This window comes from Humulus lupulus, chromosome 8, assembly GCF_963169125.1.
Source record: "Humulus lupulus chromosome 8, drHumLupu1.1, whole genome shotgun sequence".
Taxonomy (NCBI): domain Eukaryota; kingdom Viridiplantae; phylum Streptophyta; class Magnoliopsida; order Rosales; family Cannabaceae; genus Humulus; species Humulus lupulus.
Window position 1 is genome coordinate 61,616,789 of NC_084800.1, and position 24,926 is coordinate 61,641,714.

The 24,926-nt window shown below is 32.7% G+C and overlaps 3 protein-coding genes, 1 long non-coding RNA gene and 1 other non-coding gene across 5 annotated transcripts; 4 read left to right on the top strand and 1 right to left on the bottom strand.

Moving 5' to 3' along the window:
* Window positions 1-2,483: 2,483 nt before the first annotated feature.
* On the bottom strand, window positions 2,484-5,001 carry LOC133797475 (uncharacterized). Its single transcript, XR_009875656.1, has 3 exons — window positions 4,745-5,001; window positions 2,983-3,076; window positions 2,484-2,835 (listed from the first exon to the last, which is right to left on the bottom strand). It is a non-coding gene; the product is annotated as an uncharacterized LOC133797475 (long non-coding RNA).
* Window positions 5,002-6,468: 1,467 nt separating this feature from the next.
* On the top strand, window positions 6,469-6,539 carry TRNAG-CCC (transfer RNA glycine (anticodon CCC)). The gene has a single exon. It is a non-coding gene; the product is annotated as a tRNA-Gly (tRNA).
* A 1,856-nt stretch (window positions 6,540-8,395) lies between these two features.
* LOC133797476 (protein KINESIN LIGHT CHAIN-RELATED 1-like) lies at window positions 8,396-11,587 on the top strand. The gene is made up of 3 exons (XM_062235384.1): window positions 8,396-9,450; window positions 10,012-10,920; window positions 11,103-11,587. Exons 1-3 carry the CDS (start codon window positions 8,849-8,851, stop codon window positions 11,335-11,337), a joined length of 1,746 nt encoding a protein of 581 aa, XP_062091368.1. The 5' UTR covers window positions 8,396-8,848; the 3' UTR covers window positions 11,338-11,587.
* Window positions 8,849-11,337, top strand: LOC133795491 (protein KINESIN LIGHT CHAIN-RELATED 1-like). The gene is made up of 3 exons (XM_062232939.1): window positions 8,849-9,450; window positions 10,012-10,920; window positions 11,103-11,337. The coding sequence occupies exons 1-3, from the start codon at window positions 8,849-8,851 to the stop codon at window positions 11,335-11,337; spliced, it is 1,746 nt and encodes a 581-aa protein (XP_062088923.1).
* A 2,753-nt stretch (window positions 11,588-14,340) lies between the features above and the next one.
* LOC133797477 (LOB domain-containing protein 11-like) lies at window positions 14,341-15,402 on the top strand. The gene is made up of 2 exons (XM_062235385.1): window positions 14,341-14,752; window positions 14,860-15,402. Exons 1-2 carry the CDS (start codon window positions 14,561-14,563, stop codon window positions 15,181-15,183), a joined length of 516 nt encoding a protein of 171 aa, XP_062091369.1. The 5' UTR covers window positions 14,341-14,560; the 3' UTR covers window positions 15,184-15,402.
* The last annotated feature ends 9,524 nt before the right edge of the window (window positions 15,403-24,926 follow it).

The window sequence follows — 24,926 nt, forward strand, 5'->3', positions numbered from 1 at the left end:
GGGATACGTTTGGGTAGCATCTGCAAAATATCCAAAAAAAAGAGAGAGAATTAATTAAAATTACAAAAAAAAAAACTCAATACATCGAAATAGCATCGATTTGGCATCGCAAAAATAAACATATGCACATATGTATCGAAATACCATCATAACTGATGTTACCAAAAAACAAACAAACTATCGATATGTCATCGAAATAACATCGATTATGTATCAAACATCTTTCAAACAAATAACAAATAAAAACCATCGACATCGCATCGAAATAACATCGATACATCATCATCTAAATGTATTGCATCGAATAACTATCGACATTGCATCGAAATAGTATCAAAATTATTATATTTATAAAAAGAAAACTAAAATTGGGAAAGCATCGATACACCATCGAAAATAACATTATATTTATCAAAAGAAAACTAAAACTGGGAAGGCATCGATACATCATCAAAAATAACATTATATTTATCAAAAGAAAACTAAAACTAGGAAAGCATCGATACACCATCGAAAATAGCATCGATGTATATTTAACAAATAACAACTGAAAACTAAGCAACCATCGAATCAACAACGAAATAGCATCGACATTGCATAGATTTTATACAAATTAAAACAGAAAACTATGCAAGCATCGCAACACTATCGATTTACCATCGTCTTTATTTATTGATGCATCGATTGAGCATCGATTGAGCATCGACTGACCAAAATTTTGCAGAATTTAAACTCAATCTTCCAAACAATGCACATAGAATCAAGCCCATTTCAACTAATATTTTTGCAAAATAGAGATTAAAACCCTACATTAGAATTGTTTGAAATGGTGTAATCTCCTTCACGATTCAATTATTTTTTTTTAAATGGAGCTTACCGTTGACGGAGGAGATGGTGGCTGACGACGGAGTGCTCCTCGATCTGTGAGGGTCTGCGAGAGAGAGAGTTCTGACTGAGAGAGAGAGTGAGAGTATGAGAGAGAGAGAGAGAGAGAGAGAGGGAGTGTTTGAATGCCAGGAGTATTTTTGTCCAAAAAATTGGAGCTGTCATATATTTGGGATAGTAACTTATATTGACATTTTAAAAAAATTCACTACATTAAAGGGCATATACCGTGAAATTTCCCTTACATAACCATGTTTGTTTAATAGGTTATTTAAGAGCATCTTCAATGGAGTGTTAAAAAGCTGGTGTAATGCTATATTTAGCATATCTTACAAAAAATATGATTCCAATGGTGCTCCAAAATGTGTGTCAAATTTGGCACATGCTAAAAGTTGTGCCAAACTTGGCACAAAATATAATATGAGCCAAATTTGACACATCAATAAATGCTACTTTATTATTGTCACTAATTATTATATTTGAGTAGTTGACAATTAATGACTAACTATTTATCATTTTTTATTTATTTTTTTTTAATGACAAATTTCTTGGAGCACATAATTTAGATAATAAAAACAATTATTTTTTGTAAGTTCTCATGAATTATTAACTTTTTTGTGTTAATTTGCATCTTGTGCATTTGACCACAATTGAAACTATTGGACAAAATATAGCATTCCCTCATTTTTTGTGCTAAATTTAACACAAAATTTACATTTTGCATTAGAGATGTTGTAAGTAAATTAAGGTGAATTCACTTGATTCATGCATACTTGCTCAACCATATCCAAATAAATGAGAGGTTCAGTAACGTCCACCCATACACCAACACATCATTTAATAAAATTACTGTTTTCCAACACTTGAAGAACCAACCAATCTAGTGTTGTTATTTATTTCATTTTTTTTTTCTTCTTCTACTCATACTTAGCTTTGTTTGTTTGCAGGACCCCTTAAGAGAACAGAAATCACAGTGGCAAAACCAGCTTGCCACTATGGTTTCACACTATTGGTGTACAAATAACATACGATTCTCATTCTTATTCTTACTATTGTTATTTTTAGGATCGAAAATATCATTTTTCCCTTCCTTTTCACAGATTGATCAAAAGTTTCTAATTAAGTCATTATGTTCCCAGATCAGCTCAGGTGAAAATTACAAAAGAAATCCATAAAAACATAATGGGCAGGCATAGAAAAGGTTAGCATTCACTACGGGGCAAAAACGTTACACTGGTCACTCTCACTAATATGGGGAAAATGGCTATACATGTAAGGTATTTTGCATGGTTAAAATACAACTTTAATCTAGATAAGGCTAAATTTGGTGTGATGATCTCAAATTCTAATAGAACCGTTAGAAACTCTTTTTGAGTGTCACCTGGTGTCCCTATGTTAACAAGTCGGAGAGACATTAACTAGCACAACAAGTGTTTAGAAAGTGAAGCATTTGTCTCAGTCCTTCAGGAGACAGCTAAACCAGAAACTCCTCCTAAAAAGTCAGTGCTGCACAACGCAGTAGTTTAAATGAAGATAAGCTGGTCTTATTGGTTCTATGCGGAGCTCCCTAGGAGCCACAGACCCCATACATCAACATAAAAATCGACATGCATCCACTTAGCACTTGCAGACAAAATTTTGTAACAACCTTTTTGTAACCTCCTCAGATAGTCAGACTAAACTCTTAAATGAGAATGAATAAGGTCCTTTATTATTTCATAAAGTGAGAGTTAGCTTAGCAAAAAAGAAGAAGAAACAAGTCAACATATCTGGTTTTCTTGTTCTAGCACCATTGCTGAAAAGTGGCAAGAGGAGAGAACTCAAAGGCATGGGATACCTGCTGTTACCAACGCGGAAACAATGCAAGGTTCAAGTTCCAGGAGGTAGTGTCCTGAGGGAGAAGCGAACAAGGCTTTACATAATCAAACGCTGCTTGGTGATGCTCATTTGCTGGAGAGATGAAAAAGATAAGTGAACAAAATATTTAAAAGGAAAAAAAAAACAATGTATGAAAAGGTTTTTTATGCTTCTCTTCATTGCTATCTAGAAATATATGTGGATAGGAATTCTATGATAGATAAACTATAGTTACTTTACCCATCTATGATGGACATGGATTTTCCTTATTTTCCTCTACGATTGCTACTGGAAGATTCTTTCTCACAATTATGGTGGTGTAACACATCTGCAGCTAAACATATCAAATATAGAATATTACATTGCAACTTAACCACTATAAAAATCATGTCCAATCAATGAACTTGAACTTTAGTTAAGAATTTCTTGCACACGTCGCCATGAAAACATCAGATTACACATTAGAATCACAGATAAAGATTGCACTTGGGCTCTTAAGGAAAGAATGACAGAAATTCCTAAAATATTAATCGATTTTGTCGTACCTCAACAGTAAAGAGCTTGTGCTAAAAGCATTTGGATAACATACTAACTATGGATCATTTATTTTGTCGTGTGCCGCCGACATAAGCGATCACTCCAACAATCTTGACAGAAGCAGAAAGTTTTATTTCAGTTTAATCTAGGCTTTATAATCCATATTTTGTTTGAAAAAAGAAACCCTTAACTTCTTCTAAATAAGACCTGTGAGTTTCAATACTTAAAACACTGCTAAATTAGAGACCTGATGTCTTTTTTCATGTTAGTAATATGGCTCGGTATTTTAAAGCCCTCCAAGTAGTTCTGCTAGTGTCCAAAAGCTTTAGATAGTCAATAGAGTTTTCAAAAAGAAAAGAAACTATAGAGTTCCCCCAGATTAACAAGAAGAAAATTTTCAGTACATCTTATAGTAACCCTTCCATACACTTAACTAAATCATTCTAACATTTGCAAAGAGGCTCAGTCTACAGAATATACAGAATAAACTACTAAAAGTTGGGTTTTATCAAATAAGCACACACACACACACAAAAGATATTCTAAAACACATTGATGAACCTAGAAAACAAAATAAAAACTAAAATAATTCCAGAATACATTATAATAACAGGGCATCCGTTTTAAGTTATAACTGTACAGACAATAATCAATGCAAGGCATATCAATTGAAGAAGAAATTAAAGCTTACAGAGCCACAACCATCAACTTATGTAGGCAGGTTTTCAAAATATTGGTCAGACTACAAAGAACCAGTCCTATTTTCAAAGGCTGAAATATATATACAGACATTTATTTCTATTAGAATGATGGAATCAAATCTCCCAAATAAATAGGTGTCTACAGTCATAGCAAAGTTTAATTATAAGCATAACCCAGAGGCCATGAAGTAGAGCTAAAAAAGACAGAGTTTGTTCCTATATTTAATCCTCAATTAACCTTACAAGTAACAATACTCTGATCCTATATTTCACAAAAAAAAGTAAAATAAATCTATACTTTTTTATATCTACCATAAGAAGACGAAAACTTGATAACTAATGTATGATCTACATTTCTCACCACTGAAAAACAAAATCAGAACTTGTTATATCTTACCATAAAAAGATTCAAACTTGATGACTACCCTTTAGGAAAGATTCAAAATATAATAAATCTAATCTAAGCCTGCTACAAGAAACCAACTAAATACCCATGTAATTACCATTCTTTCCAAGAAAAATCCAAGAGCACAAGCTCACATACTTGTGAATAAGTAAGAAAGAGGATTGGAAGAAAACTTGACAATTATGAAGCATGAGTGCAATTCAAGCCCTCAAGACCATGAATGTAATTGCAAAATTATACGTTTTCTTTATTTCCCAAATGAAATGGCAATTCATTAAGCAATAATCAAAAGACTATATTCATTATTCACTGAACTTGAAATACAAAACATGTACTATCAGTCAGAGGAGCCGCTTACAAGAATAGAAACAAGAAGCATGAATGCCCAGAAAGTAAAACGACATTGAAGCTCATCAAAATGAGGTGCAGAGCATCCTTAGAGGGTGTGGCCCCTCCATTTGGCCATTCGACCCAAGCTGTCGTCGCAGGATATCAGTATAAAATTTTCACAATACTCGGGCGATTTGAAGAAGAAGAAGAGTATAAATGCCTTATTTTGCTAATAGTAATTACAGTCAAGAAATAATAATACATTTTATTAATTCGAATAGAAATAAAATAATGCAATAATAAATTTGAAAATTTGATAAATACTTATTTTTTTATTGATTATTTATTCAAGTATAGGCCTTCATGTAAATCAATATTGACAAAGATTTATATTTTTTTATTTTGTAATTTCTATTTTGAATTATATCTTAAAATTAAAAAAATTGGATGAAAAACGTTAAAAAGACTGCCAAAAGAGGAAAATACACCTCTTTGTTTCTCAGTTGAAAAAAAAAACCCTTGTTAATTTTTTTATTTTTTTTACACTTTTTTTAACTTTAAAATAGGTATTAACTTTTTTTCTTTTTTCTATTTTTACTTTTTCTTTTTCCTTTTAGTTTTTTTTATACTTTTTTCTTGTAATCATTGATGACCAATATTGAATAGGGCTTTTTATAATAATATCCAAATATACAAGTTTCTATTCATGTATATACAGTAATTCAAAATTTACTACAAAAATAGATAAAATAAACTTTTATTTGCAATTATACGGCTTACCTTGAAAAATGTCTACAATCTCAAAATAATGAATCCAGCCATTTTAGAAAAAAGAAAATCGGCAACTCTCCCTTTTGGCTCATAGAACTTCGGCGATAGCAATTGTTAGGGCAAATTTGAGCTTCAATCTCCAAAAATAAATGCTCTCATCAAATCCAAAACAACATTTCAACCAAACTTGTGGGGATTATGAGTTTATTTAAGAGTCGTTAATAATCAGGTTATAATAAAAATGGTGAGTTGCTTAATAAATTGTTTTATAATTGCACTGTTATTTAATCAAAAATAAAAACAAAAAACAGAAATTCTTATAATATCACATTATTACATAAGGCCTTAATTGGGCTAGCACTATTAAAGGAAATGTTTTGTATTGGACAAGGCCATATTTGGGACCCTGGGCTTAGAAGCCCTTAGGTACAAGCCTAGCCCAGCCCTGCATGCTGCTCAACAGTTAACATTAAAAACCAGTCTAACGTGAAGAAAACAACAAAGATGATGTTTTAAAACAAATGCTTATCCAAAAAAAAAAAAAACAAAATAACATTGCCAAGTAAAATATATTTAACAACTCCTTGTAAAACATAAACACATCCTTAAATCTGAAATAAAATAGTAGAGTAATAACTCTAATTTCCAAATATATTAATGTTTCCTAGACTGCTTCAGAATTCCAGTAAAGTTATAGTTTTTGTAAAATAACTGAAATAGACATCTAAACTTAATTTTGATGAAAAAAAAATATATACAACAACATAATTGTTAGACATAATAATTGCACTTATGTTATGAGTTATTAATTTAGTGAATTATTTGTAAATTTAATTTAATTTTTTTTATCATAATCAAGTTTAGGAGTTTATTTGAATTATTTTATTAAAAAAATAATTTAATTATTTAAAATTTGTAGTAAAATAATTGAAAATTATGTTTATTTATAATTATTGTTAAAATAATCTCATTCATCACAAGGCGCATCTAGTGTAGTGGTATCATAGTACCCTCCCACGGTACTGACCGGGGTTCGATTCCCCGGATGCGCAGCTCCTATTTTATATTTTTTTTTCACATACCCAATATTTCATTAAAATTGAAAACATGATTTAACCAACTAATCAAATTTAAAAACACAAAAATGTAACCAATCACATTTCGACTAGATGTATTTAAAGAATCATTTGGGTTGGTAGATAAGGTAAGGAAAATTTTGTATTGTGAATTTAAAGAGTTAATAATATAGACAGAATGATTAAATTAAGACAACTAACCGATCACTATTGTTAACATGTTAATTTATGTAGAAAATGAAATGGAATATTGTCTTAGTCATGATGTTAGGAAACAATCATCTTTGTTGCCACCACAAGCCAGCTCGTGAACTTTCTCAAGTACAGAAACTATAGTAGTAAATTCCAATAATGCCCTCATAGACCAGTAGTTTTTAAAAAAAAAAAAAAAGAAATTGACTAGCAGTTAGAGACTTAATTATAAATAGGATTTACTTACTTTTTTGGGTGGATAATATGCTTTGTTTGCACAGTGTATTTTGATCAATTATACTTTGGATAATATAAATTAACTAGATATGTGTACTTAGAATATATACTGAAAATAGTAATGATATGTGCACTCAAAATATGCACTCAAAAGAGTAATGATATGTACACTTAAAATTTACACCAAAATATTACACGCAGTGATGTGACAATTTAGTCTAGTCAATCACATTTATTAAAACTAAAACCTACTATTTTAAAATGCAGTTATATATGTATAATATTTGAGTGCACATATCATTACTTTTTATAAAATTGTTCAAATAGAACCTTAAATTTAATTTTGATAAACAAAAAAATTGAATATAATAATACAATTGTTAGATATAATAATTGAGTTTTTATTCTGAGTTATTAGTTTGATAATTAATTTTTTGTGATTTTGATTCAAAATTTTTTGATCAAAATTGAGTTTAAAAATCTATTTGAATTATTTTACAAAATAAAATATTTAAAAATTAATTTATCGATACACATTGTTAATAATCAAAATATAGAGTAATAATTGTTATAGTCTTTCGGTATTACTCATACAAGAAAGCAAAAGAAGATTTCACATTTGGTCATTGATATTTTTTCTTAAAATAAAAATTAGTGCCAGCCATTTTATTTTTCTTTTAAGTTCCTCAGGAGAATTATTATTAAAAGGAATTATAATCCCCTAATGATAAATAAAGAATCATATTAAATTTGGTTAAAAAGTTTAACTGCAGGGCGTCATATTTTTATGTCAAAAACTACAACAACATATATCACTAGCAAAGATAATAAAGTACAATAATCTTTATTAGTGCATTAGGATTTTTTTTTATCTTTTTGATATCTCAAAATTCTATTATTGGGATAGAGATTGGTACCAACTTGGTATGTAGTGCTTTAAGATTACCGTGTGGATCGATGGTTTTTAAATTATTATTTCTATTTTCACAGGTTAATTAGTCATTAACAAAAAAATACGATTTGGCATTATTAATTAATAATAATAAATCTGAACTATATCAAATAACCAATAATTTATATTAAATAAAATATTAAAAAACTATGTGCTAAGTATGCAGGGAGGTTATTCCTCCAATAAATTATGCACTCATGACCATGAGTTATATTATCATCTTTAATATTAACTAAATAAATAGCAATGACACGACAAAGAGAATCAATTCAAGTGATATAAATCAGTTTTAGTTAATAAGTTCATTTTTATTATTAGTTTAAGACAATTTTTTATTAATTAATCTTAAAGTAACTAAGCCAAGTAACACTCATATTGATCACATGAAAAAAAAAGTTTATGAAAAAAGTATATATTACTTTATTTATTTACTTTAAAAAGAAAAAGTAATGTCAAAGATGTAAATATAAGGATTTTTAAGGGTCGAAAACACAGAGCAAAAAACCAGGTGTAATGGTCACGCTCCTCCACCACTACCAGCAGAGGTGAAAAAATTACAGAGAAAGAAAAAAAAAAGAACGAGAACGAGAAAGACAGTTGAATTGAGTTGAGAGTTGGAGAGAATATGGATTTCGTATCACTATTCGTTCCCTTTTTCATTCTAAAGCTGGTCATCAAGTTAAAGTACCCTAACTCTTTGGTGATGAGGAGTCTCTTCCACGCAACCCTTCATCATCCTCACCACCACTACCACCATCACCACCATCATTAGACCTTTTCCTATTAACAACCCCATTCACTGCATCACAATAAAAATCTCATCTTTCTGTTCTTTCTTTTTGTGTGTAGTTGCTATTTTTGCCATTACTGAGTGCAGTGATTGCTGTGCTCACAATTTTCAGCCATGCCGGGCTTAATTTCGTCGAACCCATCTCCCATTTTCATATCAGGAACTCCAGACCAGACTCTGAAGAGCGAGTCCTTCAATGGAACCAAAGGTTATCTTAAGCCAGCATCTCCTTCCAGCCAATTACGGATGCGACCCACCAGAAAAAGCGGTCCCGAAAAGCTTCCCGTAGACGATTCCTCGCTCGACAATCCGGATCTCGGGCCGTTTTTATTGAAGCTAGCCCGTGACACGATTTCGTCCGGGGAGAGCCCGAACAAGGCTTTGGATTACGCGATTCGAGCTTCCAAGTCGTTCGAGCGGAGCCCTGTAGCTCAGGGTCTTGAGCTGGCTATGAGCTTGCACGTTGTGGCGGCGATTTACAGTAGTTTGGGTCGATTAGAGGAGGCGATTCCGGTTCTGGAACGGTCAATTGAGGTCCCTAATATAGGAAGCGGGTTAGACCATGCGCTGGCTAAGTTCTCGGGATACATGCAGCTTGGGGACACGTATTCAATCATGGGGCAACTTGAGCAGTCGATTTCGTGTTACGAATCGGGTCTTAAAATCCAATCGGAGGCTCTGGGTGAGTCGGATCCCCGAGTTGCAGAGACTTACAGGTAAAGCTCCTTTGAACTTTTTACACTGTTTTTAGTGGTCGATTCGCTCTAGCTTATAAGTGCTGTCTATTGCTGTTTTGAGCGGGTTTCGAATCTGGTCGGTACTAGACAAGGTGGGTGTCGTTAATTGGTGCAGCTAACATTTATGCTCTGTTCTTGGGAGTTATTCGGGAAATAAATTGTTCTTGGCTAGTGGGTCCACCTGTTCCCAGCATAACTCTTTGGGAAAATTTAGTTGCTGACTTGGGGATTGATATGTGTTATAACTAGTTCGATAATATTCCACTTGCTACATTATACCATATTAAAGTGTTGTGTCACACTCATATCTTTGCTCCCCATTTTAGAATGTTGGCAAATGATAGAATAAATAATTCGACCCTTTTGATACTATTTATGACATTATGATCAAAATGGGTGCCTTTCGATTTGAGTAGCAAATTAATGCTCAGGTTAAAGTTTTTAGCGTTATTTATCTTTTAATAATCACCTTAGTTGGTTTTTCATTGGTGTTAGACTGAGGTGAACTTATGTAAGTGTGTTTTTTTTTTGGAATGGAAGGTACCTTGCTGAAGCCCATATGCAAGCAATGCAATTTGACGAGGCAGAGAACTTCTGCAAAAAGACACTTGAAATTCATAGATTGCACAGTGAACCGGCATCCCTTGAAGAAGCGGCTGATCGCAGGCTCATGGCTCTCGTCTGTGAGGCAAAGGGAGATTATGAAACTGCCCTTGAGCAACTTGTTCTTGCTAGCATGGTAATGATAGCCAGCGGACAAGATAATGAGGTCGCTACTATTGATGTCGGCATTGGCAACATTTACCTGTCCCTCTGTCGATTTGAGGAGGCTGTTTTTGCTTACCAGAAAGCTCTTACGGTATTCAAATCTACAAGGGGTGAAAATCACTCTTCTGTGGCCTCAATCTTTGTTCACCTTGCTGACCTGTATTACAGGACCGGAAAGTTGCGAGAGTCCAAATCATACTGTGAGAATGCGTTGAGAATATATACTAAACCTTCGCCTGGATTTACTTCTGAGGAAATTGCCACTGGGTTGACTGAAATCGCAGCCATCTATGAAGCTGTCAATGAGCCCGAGGAAGGGCTGAGACTCTTGCAGAAGGCAATAAAGTTATTGGAGAATAAATCTGCATACCGTGGCACAATTGCAGGATTAGAAGCTCAGATGGGTGTCATGTTCTACATGATTGGAAGGTTTTCAGAGGCTCGAAATTCATTTGAGAGTGCTATAACTAAGCTTCGTGCTGGCGGGGAGAGGAAATCAGCATTCTTTGGAATTGTGTTGAACCAGATGGGGTTGGCTTCTGTGCAGCTGTACAAAATAAACGAGGCCACCAAACTGTTTGAAGAAGCGAGAGAGATACTAGAGCAGGAATGTGGACCATGTCACTTGGATACACTAGGAGTATATAGCAATCTCGCAGCAACTTATGATGCCATGGGGAGGCAAGTCTTAATATTTGTTTCAGGCGTTTGTTGCTAGATATTTTTCAATATTTCATGTTTTGCTCAATCCATTTACCTCATTATCTGTCAAAATATCATCTTAGCATAGGTTGATTCTCACTGGGTGTTCGGGTTTTGTTGTTCCAAATCAGCTAAACATGAAATTTTTTATGTTCATACAGGGTAGAAGATGCAATCGAGATATTGGAGTACATCTTGAGGGTGAGGGAAGAAAAGCTGGGAACAGCAAATCCAGATGTTGATGATGAAAAGAAAAGGTTAACTCAGCTTTTACGAGAAGTGGGAAGGTCTCGCAACAGAAAGGCGAAATCACTGGAAAATCTTCTCGGTTCCAACATTCAAGAGAGGAAAAAGGAGGGAACGAGAAGATGGTCTGGTTTTAGTTTTAAACCTTGACTAAAACTTGTCTCTTCTTTCTACCACACTGATTCCAGCAGCTTTCTGTCACTGGTTTGTCCCATTTTATATTTCTCACTAATGTTTGGGATTCTTTTCTTTTGCCATATGGAATTTGTAAACTTTGAATGCCATAAATTTATCTTTGCCAATTGGCCAAGCTGTTTATTGAAAAAATATGTCTCTTCCTTGTTTATTGACATCAGATGATAACTTACTTGATAAAACTAACAACTCTGTTGACTCTATACTTCCTATGTTTTATAATTAACTTTTGCCGAGTTGCTGTATTTTAAATTCAGATATGGCACTTTAATTCAAGAACTGTATCCAATTTGATCATCAAAGTACTACTCGCAACACAACTCCCCCATTTTTGGTGGAACCTTCAATGAATGGAATCCCTTCACATATAATTCCTCCGCGTGAAAAATAAATTCTAGAATTGAGACTTGGAAACGTGTATAAATTATAAAATACGTTTCTCTTGAAGCATTATTTAGTCCCTCATCTCTGAGATTGCTTCCAAGAATAAATAAGTATCAAGTTGCTTGTAAGATGAATGCCTTAGGAACTTTTTTATGCACTACATTAAAACTTTTTATGTTTTTATAATTTCAGGACATGAATAAATTGTAATAAAACCAATTTTTCCAATTTTTTTATACGATAATGTATATTATTATAAATGTTGAAATAAAGATTCAAATAACATATTGCACAACTTTATGAATTCTAATTTCGGCACTTTAATCATCTAGAATTTTTCAAAAGTCTCTATAATTATAATGAACACATTCATATAAAAAATTAAAATTATAAAAAAATCATACAATAGGTCAAAAAAAATCATAATTTAGAATTTGTTATGTGCCACGCACACATCCAAGTGTAAAGTGGGTGTCTATAATGTGTATTATTCACACTTGCCTACAAGCTATATGACTCGAGTCAGGCATGTGCCTAGGGCCCCCACACATAATGAGACCCCAAAATTTAAAAAAATGTCTTTTTTTTTCATATATAAATGCCCCAAATTTTAAAAATTGTCACTTTATATATATATATTTTTTAAAATAACATATTTTGTATAGGGTCTTTCACAACTAGTGATGCACACGGGGCGGGGAGTGCTCCACCTGTCCCCGTCCCCATTTATAATTTTAATCCTTGTCCCCGCCCCATCTCCGCTTATTCCCGGTTGGAGACAGGGTGGAGAATCCCCTATTGCGGCGCGGAATCTATTTAATTAAAAAAATCAATTTAGATTAAAATTTTAAAATAAAAAAGTAAATTATATGTAGATTAAAATATTGCACAATATTTATTATTTAAAAAATATATATAAAATATTATAAAAATATATAATAATTTGTACGAGGCTTTGTTCCTTGTTTAGACGAGATTCTCTGCCCTAATGACGGTCCCTGTCCCGTAAGGAAAATGTGCATTCATACCCATAACTAAGGGTCGGCCTTACTTGGTATCCAAAACTAATCAAAGAGAAGGGAGTGCATATCATATCATATCAGGGCACTGTACTGAGGATCTTCCTTCTTCCACTTTTGCTGTATTTTACAGCAAAAGATACTTGACAAGCCCATCATGATGAAACTGGTTTTGTCCACTTCCGATCGTCTAAAACCGCGTCCTTCCCTACCACAGAAAGGCTGCAAATTATCTGATGAGCTTAAAGAGTTGCTGTATTATGAATTGGGTCATGGTCATGGCATGGGGGGCTCCCTTCCCACTTCCATTACCAAAATCTAGTAAAGAACGTATCTTCACAAACAAACAAATTATGAATTATTAAAGCATGTAAAATTATAGCTAAAACAATTATAATTGAAGTCGCTGGGGGCACACACTTGAGGCAGTCGACCTCTTCTTCTCAAAGTTGTAATTTCTGAGGATCATGCTTTTTTCAAGTAATTATGTTAGCGATAGTGAATGCATGTAGAAAATATCAATTTGACAAAAAAAAAATTACATATAAGTGAGGAAAAGAGGTGGAAAAACGACACATTAGTATTGATTACAAATTTGACATATACATGTCGTTTTCCATGAATGATATGGACTTTCATTCGTTATTTACTTTCACAAATTTGTACTTAGAATAGTTTGACTGAGTTTAACTTTCATATTTTGCATGATAAAGGGATATAACGCGTGTTGTACTACCATAGATATTACATATAAAGTAGTAGCCTTAAGAAATGTGTTGTACTACTACTATGGAATGATCCACTTTTGAAGTTAGATTAAATGGGAAATTTCGCACGCAGATTCCATTATTTCCAACAAGTACCACGAATAGTACACACTACACATGCCTAAAAGGGAGCCTCAATTTGAATTGCGTTTTTTTCATTCTTAAGTGGCTTGAATTATTAATCTGTTTAAGTCGTTTGATACATAATTTGTTATAGTACAAAAAAACAAAAAAAAAATGTATTTTTTAAATGCAACATTTATTATTTTCACACATGTAATGAGTAGATTGATTTAACATTTTCCACGAGTTTATATTATATTCAGGTAAAAATAATTTACAATTGGCTTAATTTTAAATTTATAAACATGTTTATTCAAATATATATTTATTTTTATTATTTTTTAATTATCATATAAATTTTAAATAAATAAAATATGTTTAATATAATTTTAATAATTATTATTGTAAAATATCTCAAAAAATTTCTATTTTAATTTGTTTAATTATTTATTTATTTAATTAATTTTATTTAAATTTAAATTATATTTACAATTTATCATTAAAAATAAGAATATTTGACTAAAATTAACGAAAAAACATTAAAAAAAAATCATTAAAAACAAGAATTTTCTTGATACATGCTGATTTCTAAGAAAAAGCCTAAGTGGGGCAACAGTAGTTAGGTCCGCTACTGTCGACTTAACAACTTATTAAAGCCTTAAAGTATACGTATTCCACAATTTTTTCAACACTTCATCACCTTATAATATGTCCTTAAGTGACCGCCTCCCCAACTTCATTGTACACTTTGATTTTTTAGTCTTCTCTTCTCTTCTCTTCTTCTAACCCCCAAAACTAAACCATCCTCAATTGTCCCATTCACCTTGTAAGTTCATATTCTATTTATTATATATATATATAGTACGTACATCTTCAACCTTCAAGTACAATTTATTATTATTTAATCTTTAGTTTCCATTCATATATATTCTCATCATCCAAAACATGGAACCATCAACCGACCAAGCTCCGATCCCGCGTGCTCGACTCCATCAACCGTGCGCAGCTTGTAGAATGCTACGGCGGAGATGCGACCGAAATTGCCTGCTTTCGCCCTATTTTCCCCCAGAAGAGATCGAGAATTTCGCCGGCGTTCACAAGGTTTTTGGCGCCAGCAACATCATCAAAATGATCCAGGTGAACGCTGCAACTATAAACATATAATAATATTATCAATATTTATACATATATACATATAATAAATACATGATTATTAATTATAAGATGATGGTGATGATGATCAGATGGTGGAGGAGACGAAGAGAGATGACACAGTAAAATCCATAGTGTACGAAGCGACAGCGAGAATGAGAGACCCCGTTTATGGGTGTGCTGGGACTATTTTTCATCTGCAAAAGATGGTGAGCGAACTCAGGTCTCAACTGGAGACCACAACAGCTCAAGTCATGGATCTTCAAGAGGAAAGAGACAAGTTGTTGGGCCTTCTTATGAATAATGCTCAATATTACGTTGACTTTGATCCTTCTACTACTACTACTACGCAATGGTTGGATCCAGTTTTTGATGGCTGCACTACTTCTTCTATATACGATAGTTTTCCATTCTAATATTATATAGTTTACTATGAAAATGTTTCATTTAGTTTTTATATAGTTATTATATGTAATAAAAAATTTATGGGATTTATAGATCGATTAGGTTGTATTGAAGGATTATGATAAAATAGTTCGGCATAGAATATTCCGTATTATATTATATAGAAAATTATATATACTCGTGGTAAGTTAAGTTGTGATATTTGACTAATAAGAACAAGTGTTTGAAAATAGAACTTGATTTTGCCCACTAGTTTTCGCTGCGTGAATTTGCTCCCTCATTTTTGACATTGTCTTTAAATGTCCCTAAAACTGACAAAATTATTATTCACTTACTCCCAAATTTTTTGTCGGTCATTAAATATCGCATACATAATAAAATTATTTCAATTTTACTCTTAAAATTTGTTTTTATTATAAAGTTGACCATACAATTAATTTTATTTTTATTCAACTATTACATATATTAAAACAAAAAAATATTTATTCATTTTTACCAATAATGTATAGGAGTTGATTACGTAATTTTTTGTTGGATTATGTAGTTCATTAAATGGTTAGAAAAAATTGAATAAAGATAAATTATTTATAACAATGTTTTATTGTATTTGTTAGCTATAAGTTAAAAAAAAATTGGGAAAATGTTGATTTGAAAAAAATTCAAAGAATTTCTAAATTTATATAGTTTGGTTATGACTTTGTGTTATTTTTTTTAATAATAAAACTTAATGAAAGTTTGTTAAAATATTTTTTTTTCCAAAACAAATATATTATTAGTTGATGAAAATAAGAATTAAAAAAATGATGAAAATAAGAATTAAAAAAAATTAAGTAATTTATAATTTTTTATATTATTTATTTGGTTATTTATTAATTTAATTTTCTAAGGTAAATTATTTATTTTTATGATGGTTGATAAAATTATAAGTAGTTTAATATGTTTCTTATTTTTAATTAATTTTACTTATTAGTTATATATTGTTATATAAGTAAATAGATATTCACGTAAATATTTTTTAATAGTATGTTTGTTAAGGGTAGAAAAATAAAAAAGCTTAATATTTAAATAATACTTGGATATAATAAATCAAGATTAAAAAATTAAATTGATAAGAAAAGTTAAATTTAAGGGTAAAAATAAAATAATTTTATCAATTTATGTGATATTTAATAATAAATAAAAATTTTGAATACAAAATTAAAAGTGAGAGGCAATGCATACTATTTGCAAATGAATGGGTTAAATGACTAATTGTTATTGAAAATATTGTACAGTTTGACTTGACGGGAACTTTAAGTGGACGTAAGAAAATAAACTAAAAAAAGTAGTGGTTAAAAAATTTGATAAAGAGAAAATTAAAATATCTTTCTTTTTTAGTCATTTGTTACACGAGTAATGATATATGCCAAAATATCCATCAAAATAGTGACATTTTTAAGTCATATCCTAAATAAATAAAAATGAAATTAGTTGAAAAAATTTCACTCTAACCATTGTCTTGGTGCATACTTTTATTATTATTCTATAGTACGTTTGACCTTAATAAATTAAATATTGTTATGGGACATCATATAGTACCTAATTGGTGAAGAGTGTTCTTTTATTCCCGTCTCCATTTCCGGCATCGATCTTATCTCAACTTATTTCTTGTTTAAAACGAGATTGGGAATCTTTGTTGGGGCATGAAATTCTCATTGAGGACCCACTTCTTTCAAAAATAAATTTAAAATAAAAATTATGAATCATGTAAAAATTAAATTATTACACTAATATTTATAATTTAAAATGCTATTATTATTCCAAAAAAAATTAAAATCTTTATAAGTTAATAATATACTATTATAACACATATAAAAAAATATAAAATACATAAAAGAAATTCAAAATTAAAATTTAAAATGTAAATGCCCCATGAGAGAGGTAAGTGTCAACTCCATCCCACCACATTTAATATTTGAGTGTTGCTATTTGGCACCTTAAGGTGTCCAACACCACATGAGGTGTCGCCTCATGATTGGTTAGCGATACCCCATAACCCTTATTAAATTCAAATAAGTGGAACCCGATATTAGATTGCACCAATAACAGTATACCACTTACTTGTGGTGTTGGGCACCAGTGGTGCCCCTTAGCAATTCTCTTAATATTTAGATACGGACAATTATCTTCATCCCTTCTCTCTCCTTCATTTAGATGAGAAATCTCCACCCCTAAGATACCTAACACTACTTGTCATATTTTGTAATTTGTTAGATTTAATATCAAACTCTACATACTCTAATTTAAAAGGGTAGCTGGCAGTAAAATTTCCTTATTTTTACATTTTGTTACACTTTAACACCCAATATTTATTTTTGGTGGGCAAACCTCCCAAACGAGTGTTCTATTGACAAATCCATTATTTCGTTAGTTTCAGACCATTGTCTGCCCACAGAACGATGGTTTGAAAGATTTGCCCACAAAAAATAAATAATGAAGGTTAAGTGTAATAAAGATAAAGGGGTTTTAACACTAATTACCCAATTTAAAATCTGGAGGAATGATATGTGTTCCAAAATTATACACCAAGATATTATACCAACTGACGTGATAGTTTCATTTAACCAATCAAATTTATTCAAGGCAGGACGTTACCACGTCAGTTGGTGTAATGTTTTGGTACACAATTTTGATGCACGTATCATTATTCTAAAATATTAAAACCATTAAATTCATAATATGTCAAATCCAATGGTATTAAACACCATATATGATGCTTCATAGCAATATTCAAATAAATTTTATTTTATTTAATTCCCTAAATCATTATTTTAAAATTTAGTTTGTAAAAGTAATTTAACTATCTCACTAACCTAACCATATTTATAATTCTCCCCCTTTTCTTAGAACAAAATTTAATGGTCCTATTTTAAATACACTTTCAATTCACGTTTCCCATAATAAATAATAATAATAATAAAAAACCCTTATTTTTCCTCTACCAAAATTAGCCTAAAAGAAATGGCTTTTAGTGAATATTTTCAAATTGAGATATGGATTATAGACTAGAGTGTCTCCGGTGTCACAATTTTCTTTTTCCCATCAATGTCAGGAAATTAAAGAGTCAAAAACAAAAAAATCCTTAAACAAACTCTAAAGCAAAGACCACGCCGTTGAACTTACATGATCCTCAAGTCAAGTACGTAAAAGCCTTCGTTAATTGATTGTCGTTTTCTCTTTCATTTAATTTACGTGTTCTAGATGTCGTTTGATTATTAGTAGCTAAGTATAAAAATTAATTAAACAATTCTCAATTATGATTCTTGCGGATCGAATTATCATATAATATACAAAAAGAAACTCCATATATCTAATATCTTTCTCTTTTAATAAGATCTCAATTTCTCAAACAACAGTTTCATTAGATATAGAATTCTTTCTTTTTTTTTCGAGACAATTCCTCCATTTTTGTACAATTTATTAGGGAGATATTGTATTTTATATTTAGAATTGATGACAAATTTATTATTATTATGTCTAAACGCAGTTTTCACCAATAAATTTATTGAAATGCCCCTTTTAAACATATTTTACGATTTAGATAGTAATTCGAGTTTAGAGCTAAATTAAAATAATAAATATTAAAAAAATCCAAGATATTGAGACTAGTTGTGACCATTAAATTATAAAGCAAATATCATTTTAAAATTTGAACAGTTGAGTCCAAAATTTGTCAATAATGTATTATAGCCAATATTGGAAAATATACTTTGAAACTTTTGAGTACACATTAAGTTGACTAAATTAATTATACAATGTATTCTTGAAGTGAATTAAGATGAAAGAACCCCCAGACCCAGAGTACACACAAAAAAGACTTTTTGATACTTAAAATAGAATTCAATTATTCAACATCTTAACAGTGAACAACAATGAATTAAAAAGTCCTTTTATTAGTAAACTAACTACTATTATCATCATCAATCTACGTCATCAATGAACTTACTAATTATTTATCTTCATTTTAAGGAAGATTTACACTTATTAACGCTTATTGACAGAATTGAATCGATCTGTTTCAACCTAATTAACTGTCCCTTTACATTTCGCATTTACAGACTTGTAATTGAAATCAAATAATTAAGTAGTGAAACAAAATGGGAAGAAAGTACATAATCATAATTTGGCTTATGTTATTTACTTAAACTAACTAAATAGGGAAACAAAATTATTTCATGTAGTTTACATACGTAACTAAAAAAACATAATCGAAATGATTTAAATTGGCTAAAAAACCTAATCGAAATGATTTTTCATATGGATTTTTATTGACAAAATTGTATTTTGATTTGTAATTTCTTTAAAACAAAATATATAGAAGTTATTTAAGGGAATGAGATTCTTTGGTGATTAGTGGAGAAGTATTCACATTATTTTTTCTCTTATTTTATGTGAACCTTGCCGAATTTTCTCATTAATGAGAATTATTACCACATAAATAATTTATGCTCGTCCTAAATAAACATATCATGAGATCATCTCCATTGGAAGATGTAAATATTGTGCTATATTTGACAAAAAAAAAAAAAAATGTGACATATTTTGCACAATTTTTAGTATTATGCTCAAATACACAATTGTAAAATCTGATGCAAAAATCAATATTTTATTAATGTTTATTTGATATTTTTTTTAAAATATACAAAAAGTGAACTTGAATTAATAAATTCCCATAAATCAACTTTCTGCCCAGAATGCTACAACATCATTTTTAACAAAACCTTCCAAATTAACGAAAATTCCCAATAATTTCATAGGATTTTTCCAAATCTTATGACAAAAGTTCATCCACCTAATTAAACATATTCCTATGTCAATTCAGGTTTAAGAACACAATTACAAGCACCAATTCTCACGAGTTATGCAAGGCAAATAATATAGCCCTATATTATTCACTAAAGACAACCTAACAAAGGCTAATATCTTGCATCATCCAAGTAATTTCCACTAAATCTAATTTTTCCAGCATTAAATCTAGTTAATCAACTTGTCATTGATGGCCAAACAACAACATGAAATAGGCATTAAACACACTTGGATGACAAAGAGAGATTTCACTTAATAATGCATCAAACTTTCATCCAAGTCAAAAAGATTTTAGCTCATAGCTAAATTCACAAACCAAAACCCATATTTAAATTCAACATCCATGGGTTACTAAAATGACTATTCAAAAAAAAAAAATACAAAAGTTAGAGAGAGAGAAGAATACGAACAAATTTCTTCAGTGATGATGTGTGATTTCTCCTTTTTTTTCTTCTTTGACTTCTTGTAATTCTTCTTCTTCCTCTGTACTTTTTGCTCTCCAAAATTCATTCTAACTGTAATGTCTTCCTAATCCAGGACCATTGCATTGTGTAATTAAATAGTGCTTAACTCGCTAAACGAGTAATTTAGACTCAAAACGTGTAATTGAAACTAACCACAGGTTTAGGTACTAAAAATTTCAGTCAAAAGTCAACAATTTCATTAAAAGAGTTTGATTTCAATACATGGGATCCCAACAGAGTTTGAAACTGTTACAAACGCAAAATGTATACAAAAGTCGACATAGACAGCAAAATTAGGGTCCAACCCTATTTCCAACTGATAACCTCGATCGGTTGTGACGGATGAGCAGGCCGCATATGTACACTCTGCCCCTAAAGCTCTCCAACTCATGACTGGTCTAGCTTTTCCTTTCTTTCACCTACACCATTTAGCACCCGTGAGCTGAGGTTCAACAAGATTACATGATCATGCTCATAATGTAATATCTGCTTATACTAGTAAGGTGTTGACTGTGAATTTAGCCAACGACGTAAGAACGTCAACTACGACAGACCTTCAAGAGAATTATAAACGACAACAGACAGTTTTTATCAATGAAAGTAAATAACACGAGATTTTATAGTGGTTCAGCCCCGATGATCGGTAATAGCCTAATCCACTTAGAGATTTTATTATGTATTCACGCTCAAGATCAGATGAACCGTGTCAACTGAGTTTCTTCAGTGTGAAATATTACAGAATACAAAAAGGGGTTCTCTCAGGGAAAACACTTTCTCTCTCTAGAACACAAGTTAACTCTTGATTTTTCCAAAAGTCCCCTTACGATCCTCCCAACTCTTATTTATAGACCTGGGATTCTCAACTGATATCCCCTTTAGATAGGGATATTTCATTATTTTCCTAATATTTATATTACAAAATAAATATTCAAAATACAACTGATCCCTAAATTCAAATGAGGATTGAGAGATTCCCGGATGCTTGGACCAATTCTCACTGAAGTAGTTTCGGGCAGTTTGACGTAGTCTCTCATGCATGTTGACTACTCTTCAAGCTTTACGTAGGTCAAAGGTGGTATGTGCATGGCTCTCCTCGGACCAAGGTAGTCCGAGGGTACTTACTTTGCTTCTTACTTCGGGCAAATTCGAGGCATCCCCCCCATTGTGCCCGATCGGACACAATGGTTCTCTCCTTGGCTTAAGGTGGTTCAAACCACCCTTTTTGGCTCCTTCAGTCAAGGTCCGATCGGACCTTGCACTCTCCTCCTCGGACCAAGGTGGTCCGAGCCATGTCTTCTTAGCATCTCCTCGGACCAAAATGGTCCAAAGCACCCCATAAGCATCATGTCCGATCGGACACTACTTTCTTCTCCTCGGACCAACATGGTCCGAGCCTTTCTTCATTCAACCAAGGTCCGATCGGACCTTGGACTCTTCTACTCAGACCAGAAGGGTCTGAGCCTTCTTTTACACACAAACACCTTGGACCCAAATGACCCAAGGTAGCTCTCCTATGGGTACCTCCGATCGGGTACAATGCTCATTTCCTCCTTTGTTCAACCAAGGTCCGATCGGACCTTGGACCTTTCTCCTTGGGCCAAGGTGGTTCGAGCCTCCTTTTACATATCACCTCCTTGGACCTAAATGGTCCAAGGTACCTCTTCTATGAGTATGTCCGATCGGACTCCAACATCTCCTTTTCAACCAAAGCTCGGTCGGACTTCAACATCTTCTCCTCGGACCAAAGTGGTCCGAGGTATACTTTTCCTCACCTCATTCAAGCCCAAGTGTACCTCTTCCACATCATACCCGATCGGCCATTATGTGGCTTTCCCCTTGAGTAAAACTTGAGCCTTGGTCATTCTCTTTGAACTCATTCGAGCCAAACTTAACAAGAGGTCCCCTAAGCTTAGGTCCGATCGGACCTATTGCTTTTATACTTTGAACCAAAATTCGAACCTCCCCTTAAACTTCTTGGACTTGGCTCCAATTTAATTATAAGGGTCTTCAAACTGAGGTCTGAGCCAAGCAACCCCCAGTCCAAATATTCTCTTCGATCGGGCGTATTTGGCTTGACTATCTGTCCAATTCCTTAACTGATGTATTAGGCCATTACTAAGCCAGATCACCCCACTAACTCATGCCATGTGTCAATTTTACTGCCACGTCATTCTTTTCAAATATTTGGGATAACATAAGGGTATTATGGTAACTTGGCTTTAATCATGGTATTACGGTAAATTGTATGTTCTTATGTGTTTACTTACACTATGATATGCATGATTTATGGTGTATGTTTATTTTATGTCTTCTGGCAAGCAATCCACACACATTAGTTTGTTCAAGTATTAAAGGTCTAAGTGCGATAGAAATTGAACTATGAGGGTTAAAGTAGAAATATGAGTTTTATGGTAGAAAGTGTAATTAAAAAGAGTTGAAACTAATAGTTTTAATGGAAATTACCTCAATGGACTTAAGTAATTATCATGGAAAAATAGAGACGGGGGATAGCATGGTAAATTGGTTTTATACAATTAATTATCAAAAATAAAAGTAATAATGGGAATTAGGTTTAGAATTCTTACGATAGGCAGTCACTTTTCATTTTACATTACACAATAGAGTATTAGACCAAGAACATCCTTCCTGTTCTTGATTTAGAATTCTTAAGGCTTTGAGATTCAAATGAGAGTGGGGATTTTGTAAGTGGGTGGACTACTGTTTAACGCCCAAATCGTGACAACCACTAAGCAGTAGTTGTAGTAAAATCGGGCGGTCAATCCACAAGGAGGTAACCTAAAACCAAAAGATTAGTAGAAAATAGCACAAAAGGTAGTAACATGAAACAAATAAAAATGGAAATGAAAAGAGATTTGAGATTTTGGTGTTGTATTTTTGATGAAATAATGAAATGAGACAAGTAAAATAAAAGTAAGGTGTAATCAAGAGTTTGAGAAATAGAAAGGTTTCAAGAATCATCCATATGCTTGTGTTGGTTACTTGGTTATTTAATTTACAAAAATACACAAGTAAATAGTTCACATCCCAACATTTACTTGGAAAATCTAACATTAAAGTCCATATTCTTTTCTAACAAAAGTTCATTTGAGTTATAAAGTTTTTTACTTTGAGAGCACAATGTTAATCTTATGAAAAATCTAAAAATGACAAAATACCTGTAGATATGATTTCCTACAATTGATTAGATGGGCACCAGCAACCTGTCAAGAACAAAGAGAGAGACGAGAGTTCAATTGGGAGCACCGGTGGGGTGTCAGCCAAAGGGACTCTGACGCTCAAGTTAGTCGGGTTGTAATGAACGCTAATTGAAAGGAACAAAACTATAACGAAAATAATGATATAATGATGGATGGATAAGTAGTAGGATGGTCAGAGTGACAACAGAGACGATGACGTAATTCAACGATTGGGTCAAGTCCGGTCGAGTCAGACCAGGTTGACTGATTCAACTTGCTTGACTGGATAGCCTGGAGAGAGTAGTACTTCGTTTCAGTAAGAGAATAAAGTAGAGTGAAAAAATGGTTATCCGATGTCCCTTCTCAACCCCTGAGGGTCTTCTTTATAGTCGTTCTTTTCTTTCCGTTCTCCCCTCGTCTATCTCGCCCATCTGACCCGTTCTTAGTGGTTCCCTCTGATTTTCATGGGAAGAGGGGCGTGTATTTTGACTGCTTCAATGTCCCTGACTGACTGAATGCACCCAGACTCGGGCCTGGGTACTAGTTAGCTCGTTTGGATGGCTGAGCCCATTTACATTGGCTTTGGGCCTTACTTGCTTATTGGGCCTAGTGAGCTAGTCTGGCTGTGTGACAATCAGAATCCCGTGATCCGTAAGGGGAAAAACCGGGTAAGTTGTGCAATCCTACACCGCCTGGGGAAGGTCAAGTGTGATGATTCTAAGACTGTGTAGGTATGGGACTACACAGTTGAAGATGACTTAAATGGATTGATGGGTACTACCTATATCAACAAGATGCATCTTCTTTTCTGTAACCCATCACTTGAGAACTCCAAAGTTAAGCGTGCTTGACCTGGGGTAATCTAGGGATGGGTGACCTTCTGGGAAGTTTTCCTAGGAAGCATGTGAGTGAGGACAAAGCATGCTGAAAAGACTCGTGTTGGTTTGTAGGGCCAGTCGTCATTCCAGAAAGCAGACATAGTGACGTGGGGCGTCACAGGCTAACTAGTTGGGCTTTAATTGTAGACAAATTTTGTCCACTACAGTTTGTCCCTCACTCTCTAGTTAGAATTCATTCTAGCTAGAGATTCATTCTACCTGGCCAAACGAGATGAGTGTCCAAGTAGCCAGGTGGCCGAGTGAGCCGAGTGGCCAGGTGGCTGAGTGGCCCGTTGGGCCGAGTGGCCGAGTAGCTAGGTGGCCGAGAGGCCTAGTGGCTTAATGGCCGAGTACTCCGAGTGGCCAGGTG